Below are 18,789 nucleotides of genomic sequence, written 5' to 3'. Positions count from 1 at the left end.
TGCCAACTTTAACAACAAAAATAACAGGAAACAACAATTACTTTTCCTTAATATCTCTTAATATCAATGGACTCAACTCCCCGATAAAAAGACATAGACTAACAAACTGGCTACACAAACAAGACCCAACATTTTGCTGCTTACAAGAAACTCATCTCAGAGAAAAAGATAGACACTACCTCACAATGAAAGGCTGGAAAACTATTTTCCAAGCAAATGGTCTGAAGAAACAAGCTGGAGGGCCATTCTAATATCAGATAAGATTGACTTCCAACCCAAAGTCATCAAAAAAGACAGGGAGGGGCACTTCATACTCATCAAAGGTAAAATCCTCCAAGAGGAACTATCAATCCTGAATATCTATGCTCCAAATACAAAGGCAGCCTCATTCATTAAAGAAACTTTAGTAAATCTCAAAGCACACATTGCACCTCATACAATAATAGTGGGAGACTTCAACACACCACTTTCACCAATGGACAGATCATGGAAACAGAAACTAAACAGGGACACAGTGAAACTAACAGAAGTTATGGATCAAATGGATCTGGCAGATATCTACAGAACATTTTACCCTAAAACAAAAGGATACACCTTCTTCTCAGCACCTCATGGTACCTTCTCCAAAATTGACCACGTAATTGGGCACAAAACAGGCCTCAACAGATACAAAAACATTGAAATTGTCCCATGCATCCTATCAGATCACCATGGACTAAGGCTGATCATCAATAACAAAATAAATAATAGAAAGCCAACATTCACGTGGAAACTGAACAACACTCTTCTCAATGATACCTTGGTCAAGGAAGGAATAAAGAAAGAAATTAAGGACCTTTTAGAGTTCAATGAAAATGAAGCCACAACATACCCAAACTTATGGGACGCAATGAAAGCATTTCTAAGAGGAAAACTCAAAGCTCTGAGTGCCTCCAAAAAGAAACTAGAAAGAGCACACATTAGCAGCTTGACAACACACCTAAAAGCACTAGAACAAAAGGAAGCAAATTCACCCAAGAGGAGTAGACGGCAGGAAATAATCAGACTCAGGGGCGAAATCAATCAAGTGGAAACAAGAAGAACTATTCAAAGAATCAACCAATCAAGGAGCTGGTTCTTTGAGAAAATCAACAAGATAGATAAACCCTTAGCCAGACTAACTAGAGGGCACAGGGAAAGTATTCTAATTAACAAAATCAGAAATGAAAAAGGAGACATAACAACAGATCCTGAAGACATCCAAAACACCATCAGATCCTTCTACCAAAGGCTATACTCAACAAAACTGGAGAACCTGGATGAAATGGAGAAGTTCCTAGACAGATACCAGGTACCAAAGTTGAACCAAGACCAGGTTAATGATCTAAACAACCCTATATCCCCCAAAGAAATAGAAGCAGTCATTAATAGTCTCCCAACCAAAAAAAGCCCAGGACCAGATGGGTTTAGTGCAGAGTTCTATCAGACCTTCAAAGAAGATCTAATCCCAGTTCTTCACAAACTATTCCACAAAATAGAAACAGAAGGTACTCTACCCAACTCATTCTATGAAGCCACAATTACTCTGATACCTAAACCACAAAAAGACCCAACAAAGATAGAAAACTTCAGACCAATATCCCTTATGAATATTGATGCAAAAATACTCAATAAAGTTCTTGCTAACCGAATCCAAGAACACATCAAAACAATCATCCATCCTGACCAAGTAGGTTTCATCCCAGGGATGCAGGGATGGTTCAATATACGGAAATCCATCAACGTAATCCACTATATAGACAAACACAAAGACAAAAACCACATGGTCATCTCGTTAGATGCAGAAAAAGCATTTGACAAGATCCAACACCCATTCATGATAAAAGTCTTGGAAAGATCAGGAATTCAAGGCCCATACCTAAACATGATAAAAGCAATCTACAGCAAACCAGTAGCCAACATCAAAGTAAATGGTGAGAAGCTTGAAGCAATCCCTCTAAAATCAGCGACTAGACAAGGCTGTCCACTTTCTCCATACCTATTCAACATAGTACTTGAAGTCCTAGCCAGAGCAATTCGACAACAAAAGGAGATCAAAGGGATACAAATTGGAAAAGATGAAGTCAAAATATCACTTTTTGCAGATGATATGATAGTATATATAAGTGACCCTAAAAATTCCACCAGAGAACTCCTAAACCTGATAAACAGCTTCGGTGAAGTAGCTGGATATAAAATTAACTCAAACAAATCAATGGCCTTTCTCTACACAAAGAATAAACAGGCTGAGAAAGAAATTAGGGAAACAACACCCTTCTCAATAGTCACAAATAATATAACATATCTTGGCGTGACTCTAACTAAGGAAGTGAAAGATCTGTATAATAAGAACTTCAAGTCTCTGAAGAAAGAAATTCTAGAAGATCTCAGAAGATGGAAAGATCTTCCATGCTCATGGATTGGCAGGATCAACATTTTAAAAATGGCTATCTTGCCAAAAGCAATCTACAGATTCAATGCAATCCCCATCAAAATTCCAACTCAATTCTTCAAAGAATTAGAAAGTGCAATCTGCAAATTCATCTAGAATAACAAAAAACCTAGGATAGCAAAAACTCTTCTCAAGGATAAAAGAACCTCTGGTGGAATCACCATGCCAGACCTAAAGCTTTACTACAGAGCAATTGTGATAAAAACTGCATGGTACTGGTATAGTGACAGACAAATAGACCAATGGAATAGAATTGAAGACCCAGAAATGAACCCACACACCTACGGTCACTTGATATTCGACAAGGGAGCTAAAAACATCCAGTGGAAGAAAGACAGCATTTTCAACAAATGGTGCTGGCACAACTGGTTGTTATCATGTAGAAGAATGCGAATCGATCCATTCCTATCTCCTTGTACTAAGGTCAAGTCTAAGTGGATCAAGGAACTTCACATAAAACCAGAGACACTGAAACTTATAGAGGAGAAAGTGGGGAAAAGCCTTGAAGATATGGGCACAGGGGAAAAATTCTTGAATAGAACAGCAATGGCTTGTGCTGTAAGATCGAGAATTGACAAGTGGGACCTCATGAAACTGCAAAGCTTCTGCAAGGCAAAAGACACCATCAATAAGACAAAAAAACCACCAAGAGATTGGGAAAGGATCTTTACCTATCCTAAATCAGATAAGGGTCTAATATCCAATATATATAAGGAACTCAAGAAGGTGGACTCCAGAAAGTCAAATAACCCCATTAAAAAATGGGGCTCAGAATTGAACAAAGAATTCTCACCTGAAGAATACCAAATGGCAGAGAAGCACCTGAAAAAATGTTCAATATCCTTAATCATCAGGGAAATGCAAATCAAAACAATCCTGAGATTCCACCTCACACCAGTCAGAATGGCTAAGATCAAAAATTCAGGTGACAGCAGATGCTGGCGGGGATGTGGAGAAAGAGGAACACTCCTCCATTGTTGGTGGGATTGCAAGCTTGTACAACCACTCTGGAAATCAGTCTGGCGGTTCCTCAGAAAATTGGACATAGTACTACCGGAGGATCCAGCAATACCTCTTCTGGGCATATATCCAGAAGATGTCCCAACCGGTAAGAAGGACACATGCTCCACTATGTTCATAGCAGCCCTATTTATAATAGCCAGAAGCTGGAAAGAACCCAGATGTCCCTCAACAGAGGAATGGATACAGAAATTATGGTACATTTACACAATGGAGTACTACTCAGCTATGAAAAAGAATGTATTTATGAAATTCCTAGCCAAATGGATGGACCTGGAGGGCATCATCTTGAGTGAGGTAACACAATCACAAAGGAACTCACACAATATGTATTCACTGATAAGTGGATATTAGCCCAAAACTTAGGATACCCAAGATATAAGATACAATTTGCTAAACGCATGAAACTCAAGAAGAATGAAGACCAAAATGTGGACACTGTGCCCCTTCTTAGAATTGGGAACAAAACACCCAGGGAAGGAGTTACAGAGACAAAGTTCGGAGCTGTGATGAAAGGATGGACCATCTAGAGACTGCCGTAACCAGGGATCCATCCCATAATCAGCTTCTAAACGCTGACACCATTGCATACACTAGCAAGATTTTGCTGAAAGGACCCAAAGGTAGCTGTCTCTTGTGAGACTATGCAGGGGCCTAGCAAACACAGGAGTGGATGCTCACAGTCAGCTATTGGATGTATCACAGGGCTCCCAATGGAGAAGCTAGAGAAAGTACCCAAGGAGCTAAAGGGATCTGCAACCCTATAGTTGGAACAACATGATGAACTAACCAGTACCCCGGAGCTCTTGTCTCTAGCTGCATATGTATCGAAAGATGGCCTAGTCGGCCATCACTGGAAAGAGAGGCCCATTGGACTTGCAAACTTTATATGCCCCAATATAGGGGAATGCCAGGGCCAAAAGAATGGGAATGGGAGGGTAGGGAAGTGGGGGGCGGTATGGGGGACTTTTGGGATAGCATTGGAAATGTAATTGAGGAAAATATGTAATAAAAAAAAAGTGAAAAAAAAATAAATGAGCGGTAGAGCACTTATAAAAAAAAAAAAAAAAGAACTCCTAAGATTATATCAGTATTTATTAAGCTCTTTTATAGTGGGACCGCTTTTAGGTCCTTTTCTGATAGTCAAAACTACAAAAAGAACTCTGCCAGTCTCCTATGTGTCACCAGTTAATTGCTCTTAGATGGTTAACCAGACTTTCTCCTACTCAAAGCACATTACAAGAGGTTGTAAAACCATTAACCAAAAGTCATAAAAAGGGAACTAACGATTTATTATAGGTGCTAGGACAGAAGATAAAAGATTGACTGGGCTTATCTATACAGAACTTCTCTAATAACTTAGTTATGTTTTTTTAACTCTCAGTGAATCTGGTGCTGTGACAGGTGATGCGTTTAGCCCAATAATTACTTCTAATGGATATGCATATAAATATTCTCTGTGTAAACTTCTATTTCAATTTACGACTTGAATTTTATGTGTGAACCTGTGATGAACTTTTACCATGTGATCATGTATTCTGAAAGATGTAAAAGTACTGAGGACAAAGAGAGGAGTTGAATTTTTCCCTTATCCCTCTTTTTCATTCACCCCATTTCCCCCCCTTTTCTTAGAGAGCTTTCATAGGAAATTTTTTACAACTTAGTAAATCACTATAATCACTTTTCTAATTTTACTCACAAAATTCTTTTTAAAACTGTGTATTTTGTATAGTATGTTCAAAGACAAAAAATTAATATAAAATGTGCACTGATGCACAGGGCATATCAAACAGAAATCCAATGTATGCAAACTTGTGACAATCACTGCAGCATCTCATTAGATACTACAAAAATCACTGTGGGGGGCTGGTGAGATGGCTTAGCGGTTAAGAGCACGGACTGCTCTTCCGAAGGTCCTGAGTTCAAATCCCAGCAACCACATGGTGGCTCACAACCATCCTTAATGAGATCTGACGCCCTCTTCTGGGGTGTCTGAAGACAGCTACAGTGTACTTACATATAACAATAATTAAACCTTTTTTTTTAATCATTGTGCTCCCCAAATGTGGAAAAATTCCCAAATCCAAAATGTTCCTAAACACTTGAGATAAGGTATGTACATACCACCTCTCTAAGGTGTGACCACAGGTGGAATAAATGTGTCATCTGGACTGTGACATAGCTCAGTGGGTAAAGTCACTTGCAGCCTGAGTTGAATCCGATCCCCAGGGTCCGCATGCTGGAAGGAGTCAATCCTTCAGGTTGTCCTTTACACATGTGCACATGTACCCGTGCACACATCCAATGCACATTATAATTATATAATGCACCCATATGTATATATACACATATGCACCTTTAAAATACAAAAGCATCTCATTTTTCCCACACTAAACTGGTTTTGCACTGTGAATTCTTCATTGTTCATGGACATGGGCAGAATGGAAAGGTATCCCTGTGATGGACAGCCTATACAAACAATATTCACACGCCATGACTGGTATTCACTTTATTACATACATGTCAGCTCCACCGACTTGTCATTCTTTTAGTATCCATGGCAACAGAAGCTGCATCTCAACAGGTGTGCAGAAGCTCTTCAAGTGGTCCCCCTAGTCCCTCAGATGGCACAGCTCCGCAGTATCTGCACCACTGAAGCATGTCTGCTGGCACTTTTCCCTGGCCATGTCTGGCATTTGGTGTCCTTAGACCAGGAAGGCCATCCAGGCTCATACCACATGTCACATGCTTAGAAACCCAGGTGCCATCATTGAGAACTGAGATTAGCAACATCTGCCATAGCAGTGGATGTGGGACAGGCTATACGTGCTGGAGACCTGTGTCCTGTGTCCCGTCCTTGCTTCAGGTGGTGTTGCAGATGCAATCTGCTACCTAGGTAGCCCAAAATGGAGCAGCACTGTGGGAACTTCTGTGGTGATCTACATGCGCTTTCTGTCCTGGCATTGTGGTGTAAATGAAGACAGATGCTGCAATGGGGGTGAAAGGGGACTATGCCTTCCATGGCTTTCACCCAGAAATAACCTCAGCAAGTCAATCTACAGTGTTGCCTTCTAAACAGGAAAGGAAGCTACCGAGAACCAAAACCCAGTGAAAGGACAGCCTAACTTTAATCAAGTTTCAGAAAGCCTGGCCTTAGCAGATGCACCGGCCAGGTATAAAACATTCTAGAAAACACGGAGGGAAGCAACACAGCCAGTCTGGCCTTCTGCCTTTTGGCACTGGGGCAGGTTACTTGGTCCAGCTGACTTTGGGAATGTCATAGTGCTCAGTGAGTGTGTCCAGGTGTCGGTTGAAGTCCTCCACTCTCTGCTTGTGGGTTTTTGACGCCTTCTTCAAGATTCTTTCCATTTGGCGCTTCTCCTGCATCTTTTCGAAGGCTGCCTGCGCAGGCGTGCGCTTGTCCAGGCAGCGCCTCTTCTCCTCCTCCTCACTCTTCTTGCTCGTCCCCATGGCCTCCAGAATCTTGGCCTTGTCTTTGTCCTTCTTCTTCTTTCGCTTTGTCACGCCAAGCTCCGCCACGCCTTTCAGCTTTAGGGGGCCCTTCTGGACCTGTTCATAAGCCTCCATAGCACTCGCTGCCATAATCACTTCAAAGTGTCCCCTTTTCTTCCTTTGACTTCGACTAGCAGGTTGAAAGTTAGAGCCGCGACTTTCCTGCTGAGATAGAACAAAGGCCACATTACTTAATCTCCCGCTGTTTTTAAGTTTCCATCGCCTAAATCAGCAGCTTTTTACCCTCTGAAAGAGCAAGAAGGTTTTTAGGACTTTTTAGAAGGTATCATCATTTTGGCCAGAGCCAAAAAGTGGGAATGGGTGGGTAGGGGAGTGGGGGGGGGGGATATGGGGGACTTTGGGGATAGCATTGAAAATGTAATTGAGGAAAATACATAATAAAAATATTTTTTTAAAAAAATGATAATTAATTTAGAAGTGCCCAGCCCAACATAGGTAGGGCTGTATAAGATAGGTAGCTGCCTGTGATCTGGTCAGCAATCCAGTGAGCATCATTTCTCCACGGTTTCTGCTTCAAGCTCCCGCCCCAGTGTAGTCCGCACTTGTATTTAGTCAGGATTCTCTAGAGTCACAGAATTTACGGAATGTCTCTCTATATTAAGGGAATTTACTGTGATGACTTACAGTCTGTAGTCCAAGTACCCCAACAATGGTCAGCCGTGAATGGGAAGTCCAAGGATCTAGTGGTTACTCAGTCCCATGAGGCTAGTTATTTCAGCTGGTCTTCTGTAGAAGTAGGTTCCAACAGATGTGCTGGCAAGTAAGTGCAAGCAGGCGAGAAGAGAGAACCTCCCTTTTTCCAAGGTCCTTAAGTAGGCCTCCAGCAGAAGGTGTGGCCCAGATTAAAGGTGTGTACTACCATGCCTGGATCTGGGACTTGTTTTGCCCCAGGCTGACCTTGAACTCAGAGATCACCTTGCCTTAGTCTGCTGGGATTAAAGGTGTTTACTACCTTGCCTGGGCCTAAGCTTTTCATAGCCCATATACCCCATGCTAAGATTCAGGTCAGAAACTTGTGTCTTCCAGCCTCAAGATCTGGATCACAGGTGAACCTTCCAATTCTGGATATATAGTCAAGTTGACAACCAGGAATAGCCATTACCCAACCTTGAGGAATGCAGTTGTTTGGGCAGGCAGGTGACCCAACCCATGAAGAGAGGAGGATGAAAACGGTTTACATTGACTTCAGCAACCTGGACCAGACTCAGCGAGTCTAAGGTTAGGTGGTTCACTGTTAGCGTATTTTAAACACAGTAGTTTGGGGGAAAGCTTCCTTCCAGGAAACAATCATTCCAGATCTAAGTGAACAATACCGCTGAAGGTTTTACTATATAGAAACGCCTTTACAGAGTACATATTACCATGGGGATGGGTTCTACAGCTAAACACCCTAAGAATCTCGTGTGGTCTTCTATCAATAGCATAGAGGCTAGCAGGCCATAAAATACATGTGGCATCCCCACTGAGGGTGGGTTTTATTAATTAGAGCAATGGAGGGAGAAATGTTATGAGATAAAATCTTGCAGGATTTATGTAAGATATGCCTCTTTAACAAAAAGTGAGTTTGGTCTGCCTCCACAGACAACACAAATGTCACCAGGTCATTAACAATATCTACTTCTAGTCTTCTGGGTGAAAAAACAAGCATTTTTATCTCTTCCACTGAGGACAGAACGCCGTGTGTTTAACATTCTTGGCTTCCTAATGCTCTGTGGGCACAAGAACTTTTGTGTGCCTAACATGTCCTGAGTTTTCTCAAAGACAGACTTTAGGTTATAAGCCAAATAAAACCTTTCCTCCCTGAATTGCTTTTGTTCAGTGTTTAAGCATAGCATCAGAAAAGCAATCAGTATGGCTATCACAGAGCACATATGGAGGCCAGAGGACAACTTTTGAGAGTTGGTTCTTTCCTTATAGTATCTGGGTTCTAGGAATGGAACTCAGGTTATCCAACTTGGTGGAAAACTCCTTTACCTGATGAGGCATCTTTATGGCTTTACTTTTAAATAATAAACAAAACCATGTTATTTATGAACAACATGGCCAAATGACACCATTTGTATTTTCAGATAACGAATTCAGAAGTAATCTAGTCTGTGTGATATAATTTTATTGCTGCCCTCGAGTATGGATTAAAACAGAATCAACATCAGGTAGAGTAACACATTAACTGTAAATTAACTCTAACCACAGAAATGTTCAGGCTTTATAGAGAGACTACTACAAGTTCAAGGTCATATCTGGCTCTGTAAAGAGAACCAAGTCAGAATAACATACTGAGCCCAAAAGAAACTGGAGGGATGGTTTAAAGAGTAAGGGTGAATCTCCAAGTGTGAGACCCTGAGTCTGAATCTCTAGCATCTACATACAAACGCTGAGGGCTATGGAGAGACGGGGACCACTGGGGTGGGCTGGCTGCCAGCTTTCCTCCAGGTTAAGCAAGAAGCTTTGTGCCAGGGGAATAAAGTCCACGTGTCACAGAAGAAGATTTTCAACCTCCTTCTCAGGCCACACATGTACACATGTAAATAAAAGAAAATGTGAGGAAACAAACTTGGCCAATGAGATGATTCAGTGAGTAAAGGCTCCTACATCAAAGCTGACAAGGCGATCCGTGGGACTCACGTGGTAGAACGAAAGAACAACTCTCACAAAGTTGTCCTCTGAACACTACAAGTGTGCCAAGGCAGGTGAAGCCCCACGAAAACAAATAGATAAATAGGACGTAAAAACGACAAAAAAAAAAAAAAAAAAAAAAAAGAAAAGATAAGAAAAAGAAAAAATCTGCTAAATAAATGAAAAGAACAAAACAAAAGCAAAAATCACAGTTACTATTGAGTCGTTCGCCAGAGGCAAAGAAATTCCTTTCTACATGGGTACAGAGTAGTTACTTTCACTCCATGGGGTTGGAGTGCTGGCGGCTCAGAGAGCATGCTGTGTGTGACCTGTCTAGTATTTGTTGGTCACTGGAAAGACAACCCTGCAGCTCCTCTCTTCTGTCACTCAGGAGGGCAAGGCCTGAATCCCTGTCCAATCAAAAGCACTGTTATAGGAGGATCCAATCGGATTCCCTGAGAAAGTAGGAGGGCGGGCATTGAACGAAGGTTCTTTTTATCTCCGCCCACTTACCACTACCCACCCACCACCATCCGGGTTGGGATGTGTCAGGCGCTACTCCCTCTTGGTATCTGCGATTCTCTGCATCTTTCTGTCGTCCGTGCCGATCGCTGCTGGGGGAAGCTCCATAATTAGGACCCTGGTGTCCAGGAACCGGAAATGGTGAGCGCATGGCGTCCTGACCTGGACTCAGTGTTGGCACACCGCACCTTCCTGCCTGGCCCCTCCGGACGGTCCCGTCCAGCCCGGCACTGGTGTCCTGCCAGGGCTGATGGGTTTTCGGGCACCTGGGCCGGGGTGGCCGAGATAGGCTTTTGAGAGTGGCCTGGCCAAGGCGCGCTGCGGAAAGCGCAGTCGTCGCTGCATCCAGGCCAGTGCGTTCCCGGACTCGCGCTGTGTTTTCTGCTGGGTTCTGAGTGCGCCTTTGGGTGTGTGTGTCTGTTTTCGTGTCTTTGTGGTTTTTGAACCGGACTCTCCAAATCTAGGTGTACGAGCGCCTGCCAGCAGTATGGCTTTGATGTCGCGAAGCATTTCCTTAAGTCACTTGGGTTCTCTAGGACGTTGGCTGTGTGAATCTTCTACCATTATTGAGAAGGCTTATTGCCTCCCTACCTCTCCACTGCTCATCTATAGGCACCTGCGGAGGTGGGTCCAGAGCTAGCTTGTATGCGTCTGCCTTTATGTGCCTGGGGGTTGATCTGAATCTGTGTAATATGTCTGTATATATGGCATTGAGGATGGAATACCTGGAGATTTGTGCATATTAGACAAATTCTGTGCCAGGTTAGAGACAGGGTCCCAGTGTAGGCCAGTGTGGCCTTGAACTTGCTATCTTCCTATATTGGCTTCTAAAATGTCTGGGATTATACACGTGCACCATCAGGGCTCATACTGGGTCCTTTTTGTGTAGATTTGGAGAGCAGTGGGATGCTTTAAGTGGGGTTTAATGAGCTGTCCTAATAGGAATATGGAAGACCTTTGTTGCTGTGAGTGATTTGAACTGTGCAGACCTGACCTAAGAGGTTTCAGTGGAAAAGAACTTCAGTATGTGGCCTAGAGACTGCTTTTGTAATATTTTGGTGAAGTTTGTGGCTGCTTTTTGCCCTTGTCTGAAGAGTCTGCCTGAGGCTAAGGTGCATTGACAAAGGAAGTCTCAGAAACACCCACCATAGACTTTGTTCTCTGGTTAAGTCTCAGGAGCATTTTTGAATAAGTTTAGGAAGGAAAAATATAAAATACATGGTTTGAGTATTAAAGGGGAACCAGGAAGTGAAAGGGAGCTGAATCCAGTGTTCAAAGATATTAAATCAAATTAAGGGAGTGGAGCTTGGGGTAAGATCCCACCTAGCCAAATTTAGGTTCAGGTGTGGTAGTACAAGCCTTTAATCCCAGGAGACAGAACCATGCAGATCTCTGAGTTCAAGGTCAATCTACAGAGCAAGTTCCAGGCTAGACAAGCTTAGGCAGTAAGGGAGTTGGAAAACAGAAAGGTAGTGCTAATGTAATAGAACATGGGGGCCATGTTCCAGCCCAAGAAAGCAGCAGAACTAGGCAGTTCCAACCATGTGGCTCTGGCATCATAGTCAGGAGGAGACTACTGGGACAATTGATGTTGGTGAGCTGGTGCTAAGAAATTAGCAGTGATTAAGAAGAGACCAGCATCACTAAGGTGAAATCTTCTGAGAAGTATTTTCTGAGCGCACAAAGAAGTTGTGTTCCAGAGATAGCCAAGGATGTACTTCATGCTGCAGCTGTACTTGGTAATGTGTAAGAGTCACACAGGTGGTACTGGTTTTGAAGGCATGAAGGGTCATGGAGAGCAGCTGAGACTTGGCGCTGTGAGAGGCCATGGAAGGTCATTGGTGAAGGTGCAGCCTCAGTTGCAGTTGACAGCCCAGGTCTGAAGGGGTCATGTAAAGGAGTTGAGGGTTGGCACCATGAAGAGAGTCTATGAGAGGCTGTTGGTGAAGCCTAGTTGCAGCAGAAGACCCCAGAGTATTGGAGATGCCAGTACCATGGGATGATCACCAAGCACAGCAGCAGCAGCAGCAGAGTGGATCAGCCAGAGCCTAGAGTTCTACAGAGTACAGAGCTGGAGGTCTGACCCTTTGGAGGAGCCCATAAGATCATGTGTGGATCCCAGACATTGGAACAAGGAGCTGTGAGGTTGAAGTTGCCTTGAGGACCCCAAGATGTTTGAGATGCCAGAGCCATGAGATACATGCTGAGGAAAGCGGCTAACAGGGAGTGGAACCAGCCCAGGAGAAGTTTGTTGCAGTCAGATCTGAAGACTGCTTTGACATCAGCCATGGAGATGCAGGGTTTGAGTTTCCCAGTTGGTTTCCTGTCTTGCCTTGGAGACTACAGTTAAGTGATGGAAAGAATCTCAGAGGAGACTTGAACTTTGGACTTTTAACATTGTGGAGACGGTTATGGACTATGGGGACATTGGAAGTTGGGCTAAATGTTTTTTATATTATGGCTATGTATGGCCTCCATAGACTCATGGTCTTGAACAAGCATTGATTGGGGCTAGGGAGTGGAATGTTATGGTTTGTCTGTGAGCCCAGGGAGTGGCACTATTAGAAGGTGTGGCCCCATTGGAGTAGGTGTAGCCTTAGTTGGAGTAGATGTGTCACTGTGGGTGTGGGTTTTAAGACCTTCATCCTAGCTGCCTGGAAGCCAGTATTCTGATATCAGCCTTCAGATGAAGATGTAGAACTCTCAGCTCCTCCTGCACCATGTCTGCCTGGATGCTGCCATGCTCCACAAGGCTTGCCTTGGTCATGGTGTCTGTTAACAGCAGTAAAACCCTAACTATGCCAGTGTGTATGAAAAAAGGCTATAAATGGGTCTGTCTTGTTGGGGTCCTGTTGCTCTCTGGACAGAAGGTGGTACGTGAGGAACCTTGAAGACCCTGTGAAGAGCCTTGTAGATTGAGGTATAGAAATGATGAGAGACCCAGATCCCAGGGCCCTCCAGCTGGCCACAGTTGGAACCAGAGGCCTGGCACTGGGCTGTGTTGGAGGTTGACTCCTGTTTCCCCACTTGTCCAGCACTTAGAAAGGCTTGGCAGATGGGCAGCTGAAACTGCTGTCTGGGGACATGACTAAAAAGACTGGTTCAGGTATTCTCCAGTTCCCGCCTGTGGTGCACCCTGATATGGAGAGCTTTTGCAGATCTCACTTGGGACAAGCCACTGCTGTGGTTGAGTTCTGGGTAGTCAATCCAGGGCAGGGGACAGAGGGGAAGGCTGTAGGAATCAAGGAGATAGGAATGAGAATTATACCCCAAACCTGGCCAGGGGCATATGGGCTGTCTGGCTCTTTATCTGGGTGTCTTCGGTCTGCAAATCTGTCCCTATATTCCTTGTCGCCCATGATCCTGTTCTGTTGTTGTTGTTGTTTGGTTTTTTGCAGGTAGGTCTCTGTTAACAAGCCTGTCCTGGGGGTGGGGGAAAGCAGACTGATCTTTCCGTAGCTTATCTTCAGTGGCTTGTCCATCATGGGACTGCCTAAGACTGGCTGCACTAGGCCCTGGAAGGCATCTAGAGGCTGGAGAACGTGTTGATGATCCTGTCTATGAAGGTGGACTAGGAGCAAAGTGTCTGCGGGAGGCCTATGGGAGGCAGTCGGGGTAGCAGGCCTTCTAAGTGTAAGGAAAAGACAGTGGCAGGGAAGGACTCAGGCTGTTAGCTAGGAGGTGATGGTCTTGGGTAGGGGAGATGGCCTGCAGAAGTCTGAAGAGTAAAATAGTTCCGAGCAGGGGGAGTGGGGAAAGGGGGTGAGAAGAGAGATTCAGTGAGAAGCTAAGGATGTGAGGGCTGGAGGTAGTGCACTGTGGCAGTCCAGTCTGGGGTTAAGAGAAGTGGTTCTGAGAGAGAAGAGGATTGGGGAAAGGTGTATAAGCGATAAGATTTTTAAAAATTATTTTCAGTTCTTGAAATGATATCATTTCCCCTTTTCTTTCCTCCTTCTCAACTCATTGAGCCTCCACTGTGCTCTCTTTCAAGTCTATGTCCTCTTTCTAGTTGTCGGTGTGTACATGAATGTATGTAACGACATAAATACAACCTGCTCGGTCCGTAATGTAACCTGCATGTGTGTGTTTTCAGACTGACCAGTCGGGGTGTCCTTCCCTGGGAAGGACAGCCTGTCCCACTCTCAGCAGTCTACAGGTGCCCGCAGTTATTTGTTATTATGTCTGTTGTCGTCGTCCTTGTTCTGGTCATATTCAGGCAGCCATGTTGGTGAGATTTCATGGATGTAGCTTCTGACATTTTTAGGAAACACAATCTCTCAGCAAACTCCGTTTCTGTAGCTCTCAAAATTTTTCTGCCTCCTCTTTGGCAATGATCCTTGAGCCTTGGGTGCAGGAATTGTGTTGTAGGTGTGTTTCTGGGGGTTTGGCTCTACAGCTTTGCATTTTTTGAGGGAAACTCTGCCTGGAAACCGAGCCAGCTGCCCTGTGTTAGTGAAGCCATGAATTTGTAGGAGAACCTACAACTTCCACTGTGCTAATCTGGTTTGATCTCTACCTACATTTTAAATACTTGACCTTCTCCCCACAGATAAGTACAGTCCTCATCCCTGACTGAGGAAACGCCTTCCAGTAGAGGGGGACATTTTGGGGGGATCTGAGAGTGGATGTCAGTTATGAGGAAGGAGCAGCAGCATTTGAGGGAGCAGCAAGATGAAGGAAGGGATGGGGAGGTAGGGGAATGTATAGTATTTGTATAGTATGAAAGTGGGAGGACCTGACATATATTCCCAAGGCCTAGCAGGCCAGTGAGCCTGGCTTTATTATAAATTAGCTCTATGTGATTAGTAGGAGAGCCTGTCTTCAAAAACAAAGTGGATGTCGACTGAGGCAGGCACCCAACGTTAACCTCTAGCCTACACACACACACACACACACACACTCACACACACTCTCACACTTATACATACATGTGCCAACCCTCTTCTCTCCACAACCCCCACCAAAAAATTAGGGCACATGGGAGTCTAGAGGCTGGTGTCTCCAGGTGAGATCAAGATTTTCAGTAAACGTAACAAGATTTGCTAGGAAGGTTGACTTTGTAGAGATAACAGTTCAGTATTTCAAATAAGAATGTTAAAATATTGGTGAACTGTGTTTACAACCTATGAGTACATGAACTTTTCAAAATAGGATCCTATGCCTTTCTCATAAACTTAGATTTTTTTCTGGGACTAACATAATACACAGGACCATACATTAGTAACAGAATAAACTCCCATCTGAACATCATACAATGCCTTGATTTCCTGATCAGCTATGTCTATCCAGTGCAGCTTGGGAACTGCTCCGTTCTCTCATTTAAATTCTGAAGTGAGCTTTTGAAATGGGAGGTCACTAGTCCTCAAAGCCACTGGTTTATGCCGGGCGTGGTGGCGCATGCCTTTAATCCCAGCACTGGGGGCGGGTTGGCAGAGGCAGGCAGATTTCTGAGTTCGAGGCTAGCCTGGTCTATAAAGTGAGTTCCAGGACAGCCAGAGCTATACAGAGAAACCCTGTCTCGAAAAAACAAAAACAAAACAACAACAACAAAGTGCCACTGGTTTTCAAAATCCTGCTGTTTACCTACCTACTTCTGTCTAACATTGATCTAAAGAAACGTCTGGGTGGCTCTTGAAGAGTACATACTTTTTCCAGAGGATTCCGGTTTGATTCCCAGCACCTGGAAGTTTTTCTGCTTGGATGGGAGGGTATACTGGGACTCGGAAGCCCAGGAACTGTACAGCCCTGAAGGGAAAAGATATCCTAGTGGAAGGGCATGCTGAGACACGGGAGCTCGGGAACCACACAGCTCTGAGAGGAGGTCTCCTCAGCAGAGGCGCTGCAGCTCCCAGGGCAGGGCATCCCCAACTGAGCCGAGGAGCCTCAGCCCTGCTCCTTCTCTTCACTTCTCTTCTTTTCTTCTTGGCTTCTTCTGATGAGAGTGCCACATCAGGCAGGAAATCTCATGGAAGAGATTTATTGGAGGAGCCAGGGTGTGGAGGGACAAATCCAGAAATGGTCACTCTCTGCTCCTAGTAGTGGACAGCAGGGGACTGAACAAAGGGGCAGTGCTTATACAGGATTTCTGAGAAAGTAGGGCTTCTTAGGGTAGAGATTTCCAGAGTGAGAGTTCATGGGTTTTCCCTGGTCAGGGACTGGCATGTTTCCTGCTCAGGAATTGGTACAGTTTTGTGTGATGTTCTGGGATCGGTGGCTTTTACTGAGGCACAATCTGTGCCGCTGGGGGTGGGTGGGGCTGGAGAGGAGGTGCTGCCACTGTAGACAGCTCCAGCAGCTCCTGGAGTGGTTTTTCTGGAAAGCTGTAGGCTGAGGCAGGAAAAAAGGCGTTACCACCGCGGACTGCTCCTCCTGCTGGCAGTAACCTGATGCAGGAAAGGTAGCTCCCCTGAGGCAGAGAAGGAGGTGAGCTACCTTGGACAGCTCCCATGGCAGTTGGAGGGTGAGGTGTGGTGGTTTAACAGGGGGGAGGGGGGGCGCCATTTTGGACAGCTCCGTTGGGGGAGTTTACTGTGGTAGCAGCAGGCTGGGGCAGGAAGGAGAAATCTGCCAATGCTTTGAAGGCTTTTGTGGCCCCGTGACTTTTGTGGTGTGATGTTCAGGAACTACAGCACGCTCATCAGGTGGCTCCCCTGTAACTTCAGCTTCAGGGGGAACCAGTTCTGGTGTCTGTGGGTACCTGTGTGTGTGCTCCACAATTAAAAATAAGAAAAATCAAAATGATCTTTAAAAAGAATGCTGTCCTTACCTGAGTGGCAGTTCTGAAAACAACTCCTGAGGTTGCTGCAAGGAGCACAGGAGAGCCACATCTTTGTTCCGTTTTCCACTACTGCTGAGCGGGGGAATGGTTTCTGAGGGTCTTCTAGAGGAGGTGGAAAGGCAGAGGTCATGGGACCTATAAAGCCAGGGGGGCAGGAAGGGGCATGAAAGGTGAGAATCAACTCTGCCCTGTTGTTGACAAGTTACCTAGAGCTCTCTGCTATTCAAAAAAGATGCAGTGCCCACCACAGCCTCCTGTCCTGTGTTGCTATGGAGATAGAGTCAGGATGGACACCCTACTAGGTCTGTCATCCCTATGTCCCCCTCCCTGTGAGCATCCCGAGCATCAATTTTCCCTTTTCCCACTGTGGTTCTGTATGGTTTCCTTCGAGCAGACGGTGCTTTGTCATTTTCCTCTGAATTCTGAGCAATATGTTTTTAAGAACTAAGTTTGTTCATGAACATTTTGCACAAGTAATCTGTGAAGATTCTCCTGACCCAAAGTTAACAGCTTTTGTGGTCCTCCTGTCTCCCCAAGGCACACACATCTTACCAGGATGAATTTGGGCTTAGCTTCACTCTTGCTTACCTTACAGGTCCTCTTCCTAGCCTATGTTCTTCCAGGTACTAGAACTGCCTAGAACTAGGCAACTAGAACTACTAGTAGCCGTGTCTCTGGTCTCCTGGAGTACCTAGTGAATATAAGTCTTTGGGTCAACAGTAGCCTGAGGTGGGATGTGGAGCTTCCTAGGAGAGCTGCTGGGTGACCCTCAGTTGGGAGGAATGTCTCTCTAAACTCTTCATGGAGGAGTCATTTGCAGTGACCATATCTGGATTGTGACTGGATGGTGGTATAGTGTAGATTCTAGTTTTGAATGCCTTTCTAGTAAAGTTCTGTTGCCATGACAGGCATCGTAACTGAAACTTCTTTGGGAGGGGAGGTTTATCACAGGGGAAAGGCAGAGCAGGAGTTTGAAGCAGAAACCATGAAGCAGCAGCAGGCTGCCTTGTTCTTTGTCTCACACTCAGCTAAGCTGTTCACACAAGATCACCTATCAAGGTAATCACTGCCCACAGCAGGCTGAACGTTTTTCCTATCAACCAACAATCAAGACAATTCCTCCCAGTCACAGCGGATTCTTCAGCCCCAGCCAAGCCAAACCATAGAATCTTCACAATCAAAGCAGCAGCAGCCTTGATAAGAGTCTTTAATCTTCCCTCTGAAATTTCACAAGCCAGGCCTCCATCTTCTGCACTGTTCTCAACATTATCTTCCAAGCTCCTACACAACATCCCACAGAGCTCTTAACGCTGAATGGATCTTTTAGCCCAAAGTTCCAAAGTCCTTCCACAGTCCTCCCCAAGACATAGTCAGGTTGTCACGGGAATATCTGCTATGCTGGTACCAATTTCTGTATTAGTCATAGTTCTCTAGAGCCACAGAACTTATGGGTAGTTATAGAGTAAGGGAATTTGTTGATGACTTAGAGTTTGTAGTCCAACTCCACAACAGTGTTGAGGAGGGGCTGTGAATGGAAGGCCAAGGATCTAGCAGCGGTTGCTCAGTCCCACAAGGCAAGCAGACAAAAGAGTGAGCAAATCTTCCTTCTTCCAGTGTCCTCATGTAGGTCTCCAGCAGAAGGTGTGGCCCAGATTAAAGGTGTGTACCACCATGCCTGGATTTGGGACTTGCTTTGTCCCAGATGACCTTGAATTTATAGATCTCCTTGTCTTAATCTGGGATTCATAGCCACTATGCCTCAAGATCTCCATGCCAAGATCCATGTCACAAACTTGTAACTTCCAGCCTCCAGATTAGGATCACGGGTGAGCCTTCCAAATCTGGCTTG

General features: G+C 44.7%; 1 protein-coding gene and 1 pseudogene across 4 annotated transcripts in view; one reads left to right on the top strand and one right to left on the bottom strand.

The window, feature by feature from the left end:
- Positions 1 to 6,664: 6,664 nt before the first annotated feature.
- Positions 6,665 to 7,093, bottom strand: LOC110297898 (protein FAM32A pseudogene; annotated as a pseudogene).
- Positions 7,094 to 10,162: 3,069 nt separating this feature from the next.
- LOC110297897 (uncharacterized) overlaps positions 10,163 to 18,789 on the top strand; it is a 24,749-nt gene continuing 16,122 nt past the window's right edge. For all 4 annotated transcript variants that reach the window (XR_015047968.1, XM_021166975.2, XM_085841872.1 and 1 more), the window contains exon 1: positions 10,163 to 10,303. Coding sequence is in view for 3 of the 4 variants with exons in the window: in XM_021166975.2 (XP_021022634.2) it covers positions 10,301 to 10,303 (3 nt within the window). In the remaining variant the exon portion in view is untranslated. The remainder of the gene's footprint in view (positions 10,304 to 18,789) is intronic.

The sequence above is a fragment of the Mus caroli genome, unplaced genomic scaffold (genome assembly GCF_978045245.1).
Source record: "Mus caroli unplaced genomic scaffold, Mus_caroli_1 scaffold_8, whole genome shotgun sequence".
Taxonomy (NCBI): Eukaryota; Metazoa; Chordata; class Mammalia; order Rodentia; family Muridae; genus Mus; species Mus caroli.
This window is presented reverse-complemented; position numbering and strand designations above follow the sequence as displayed.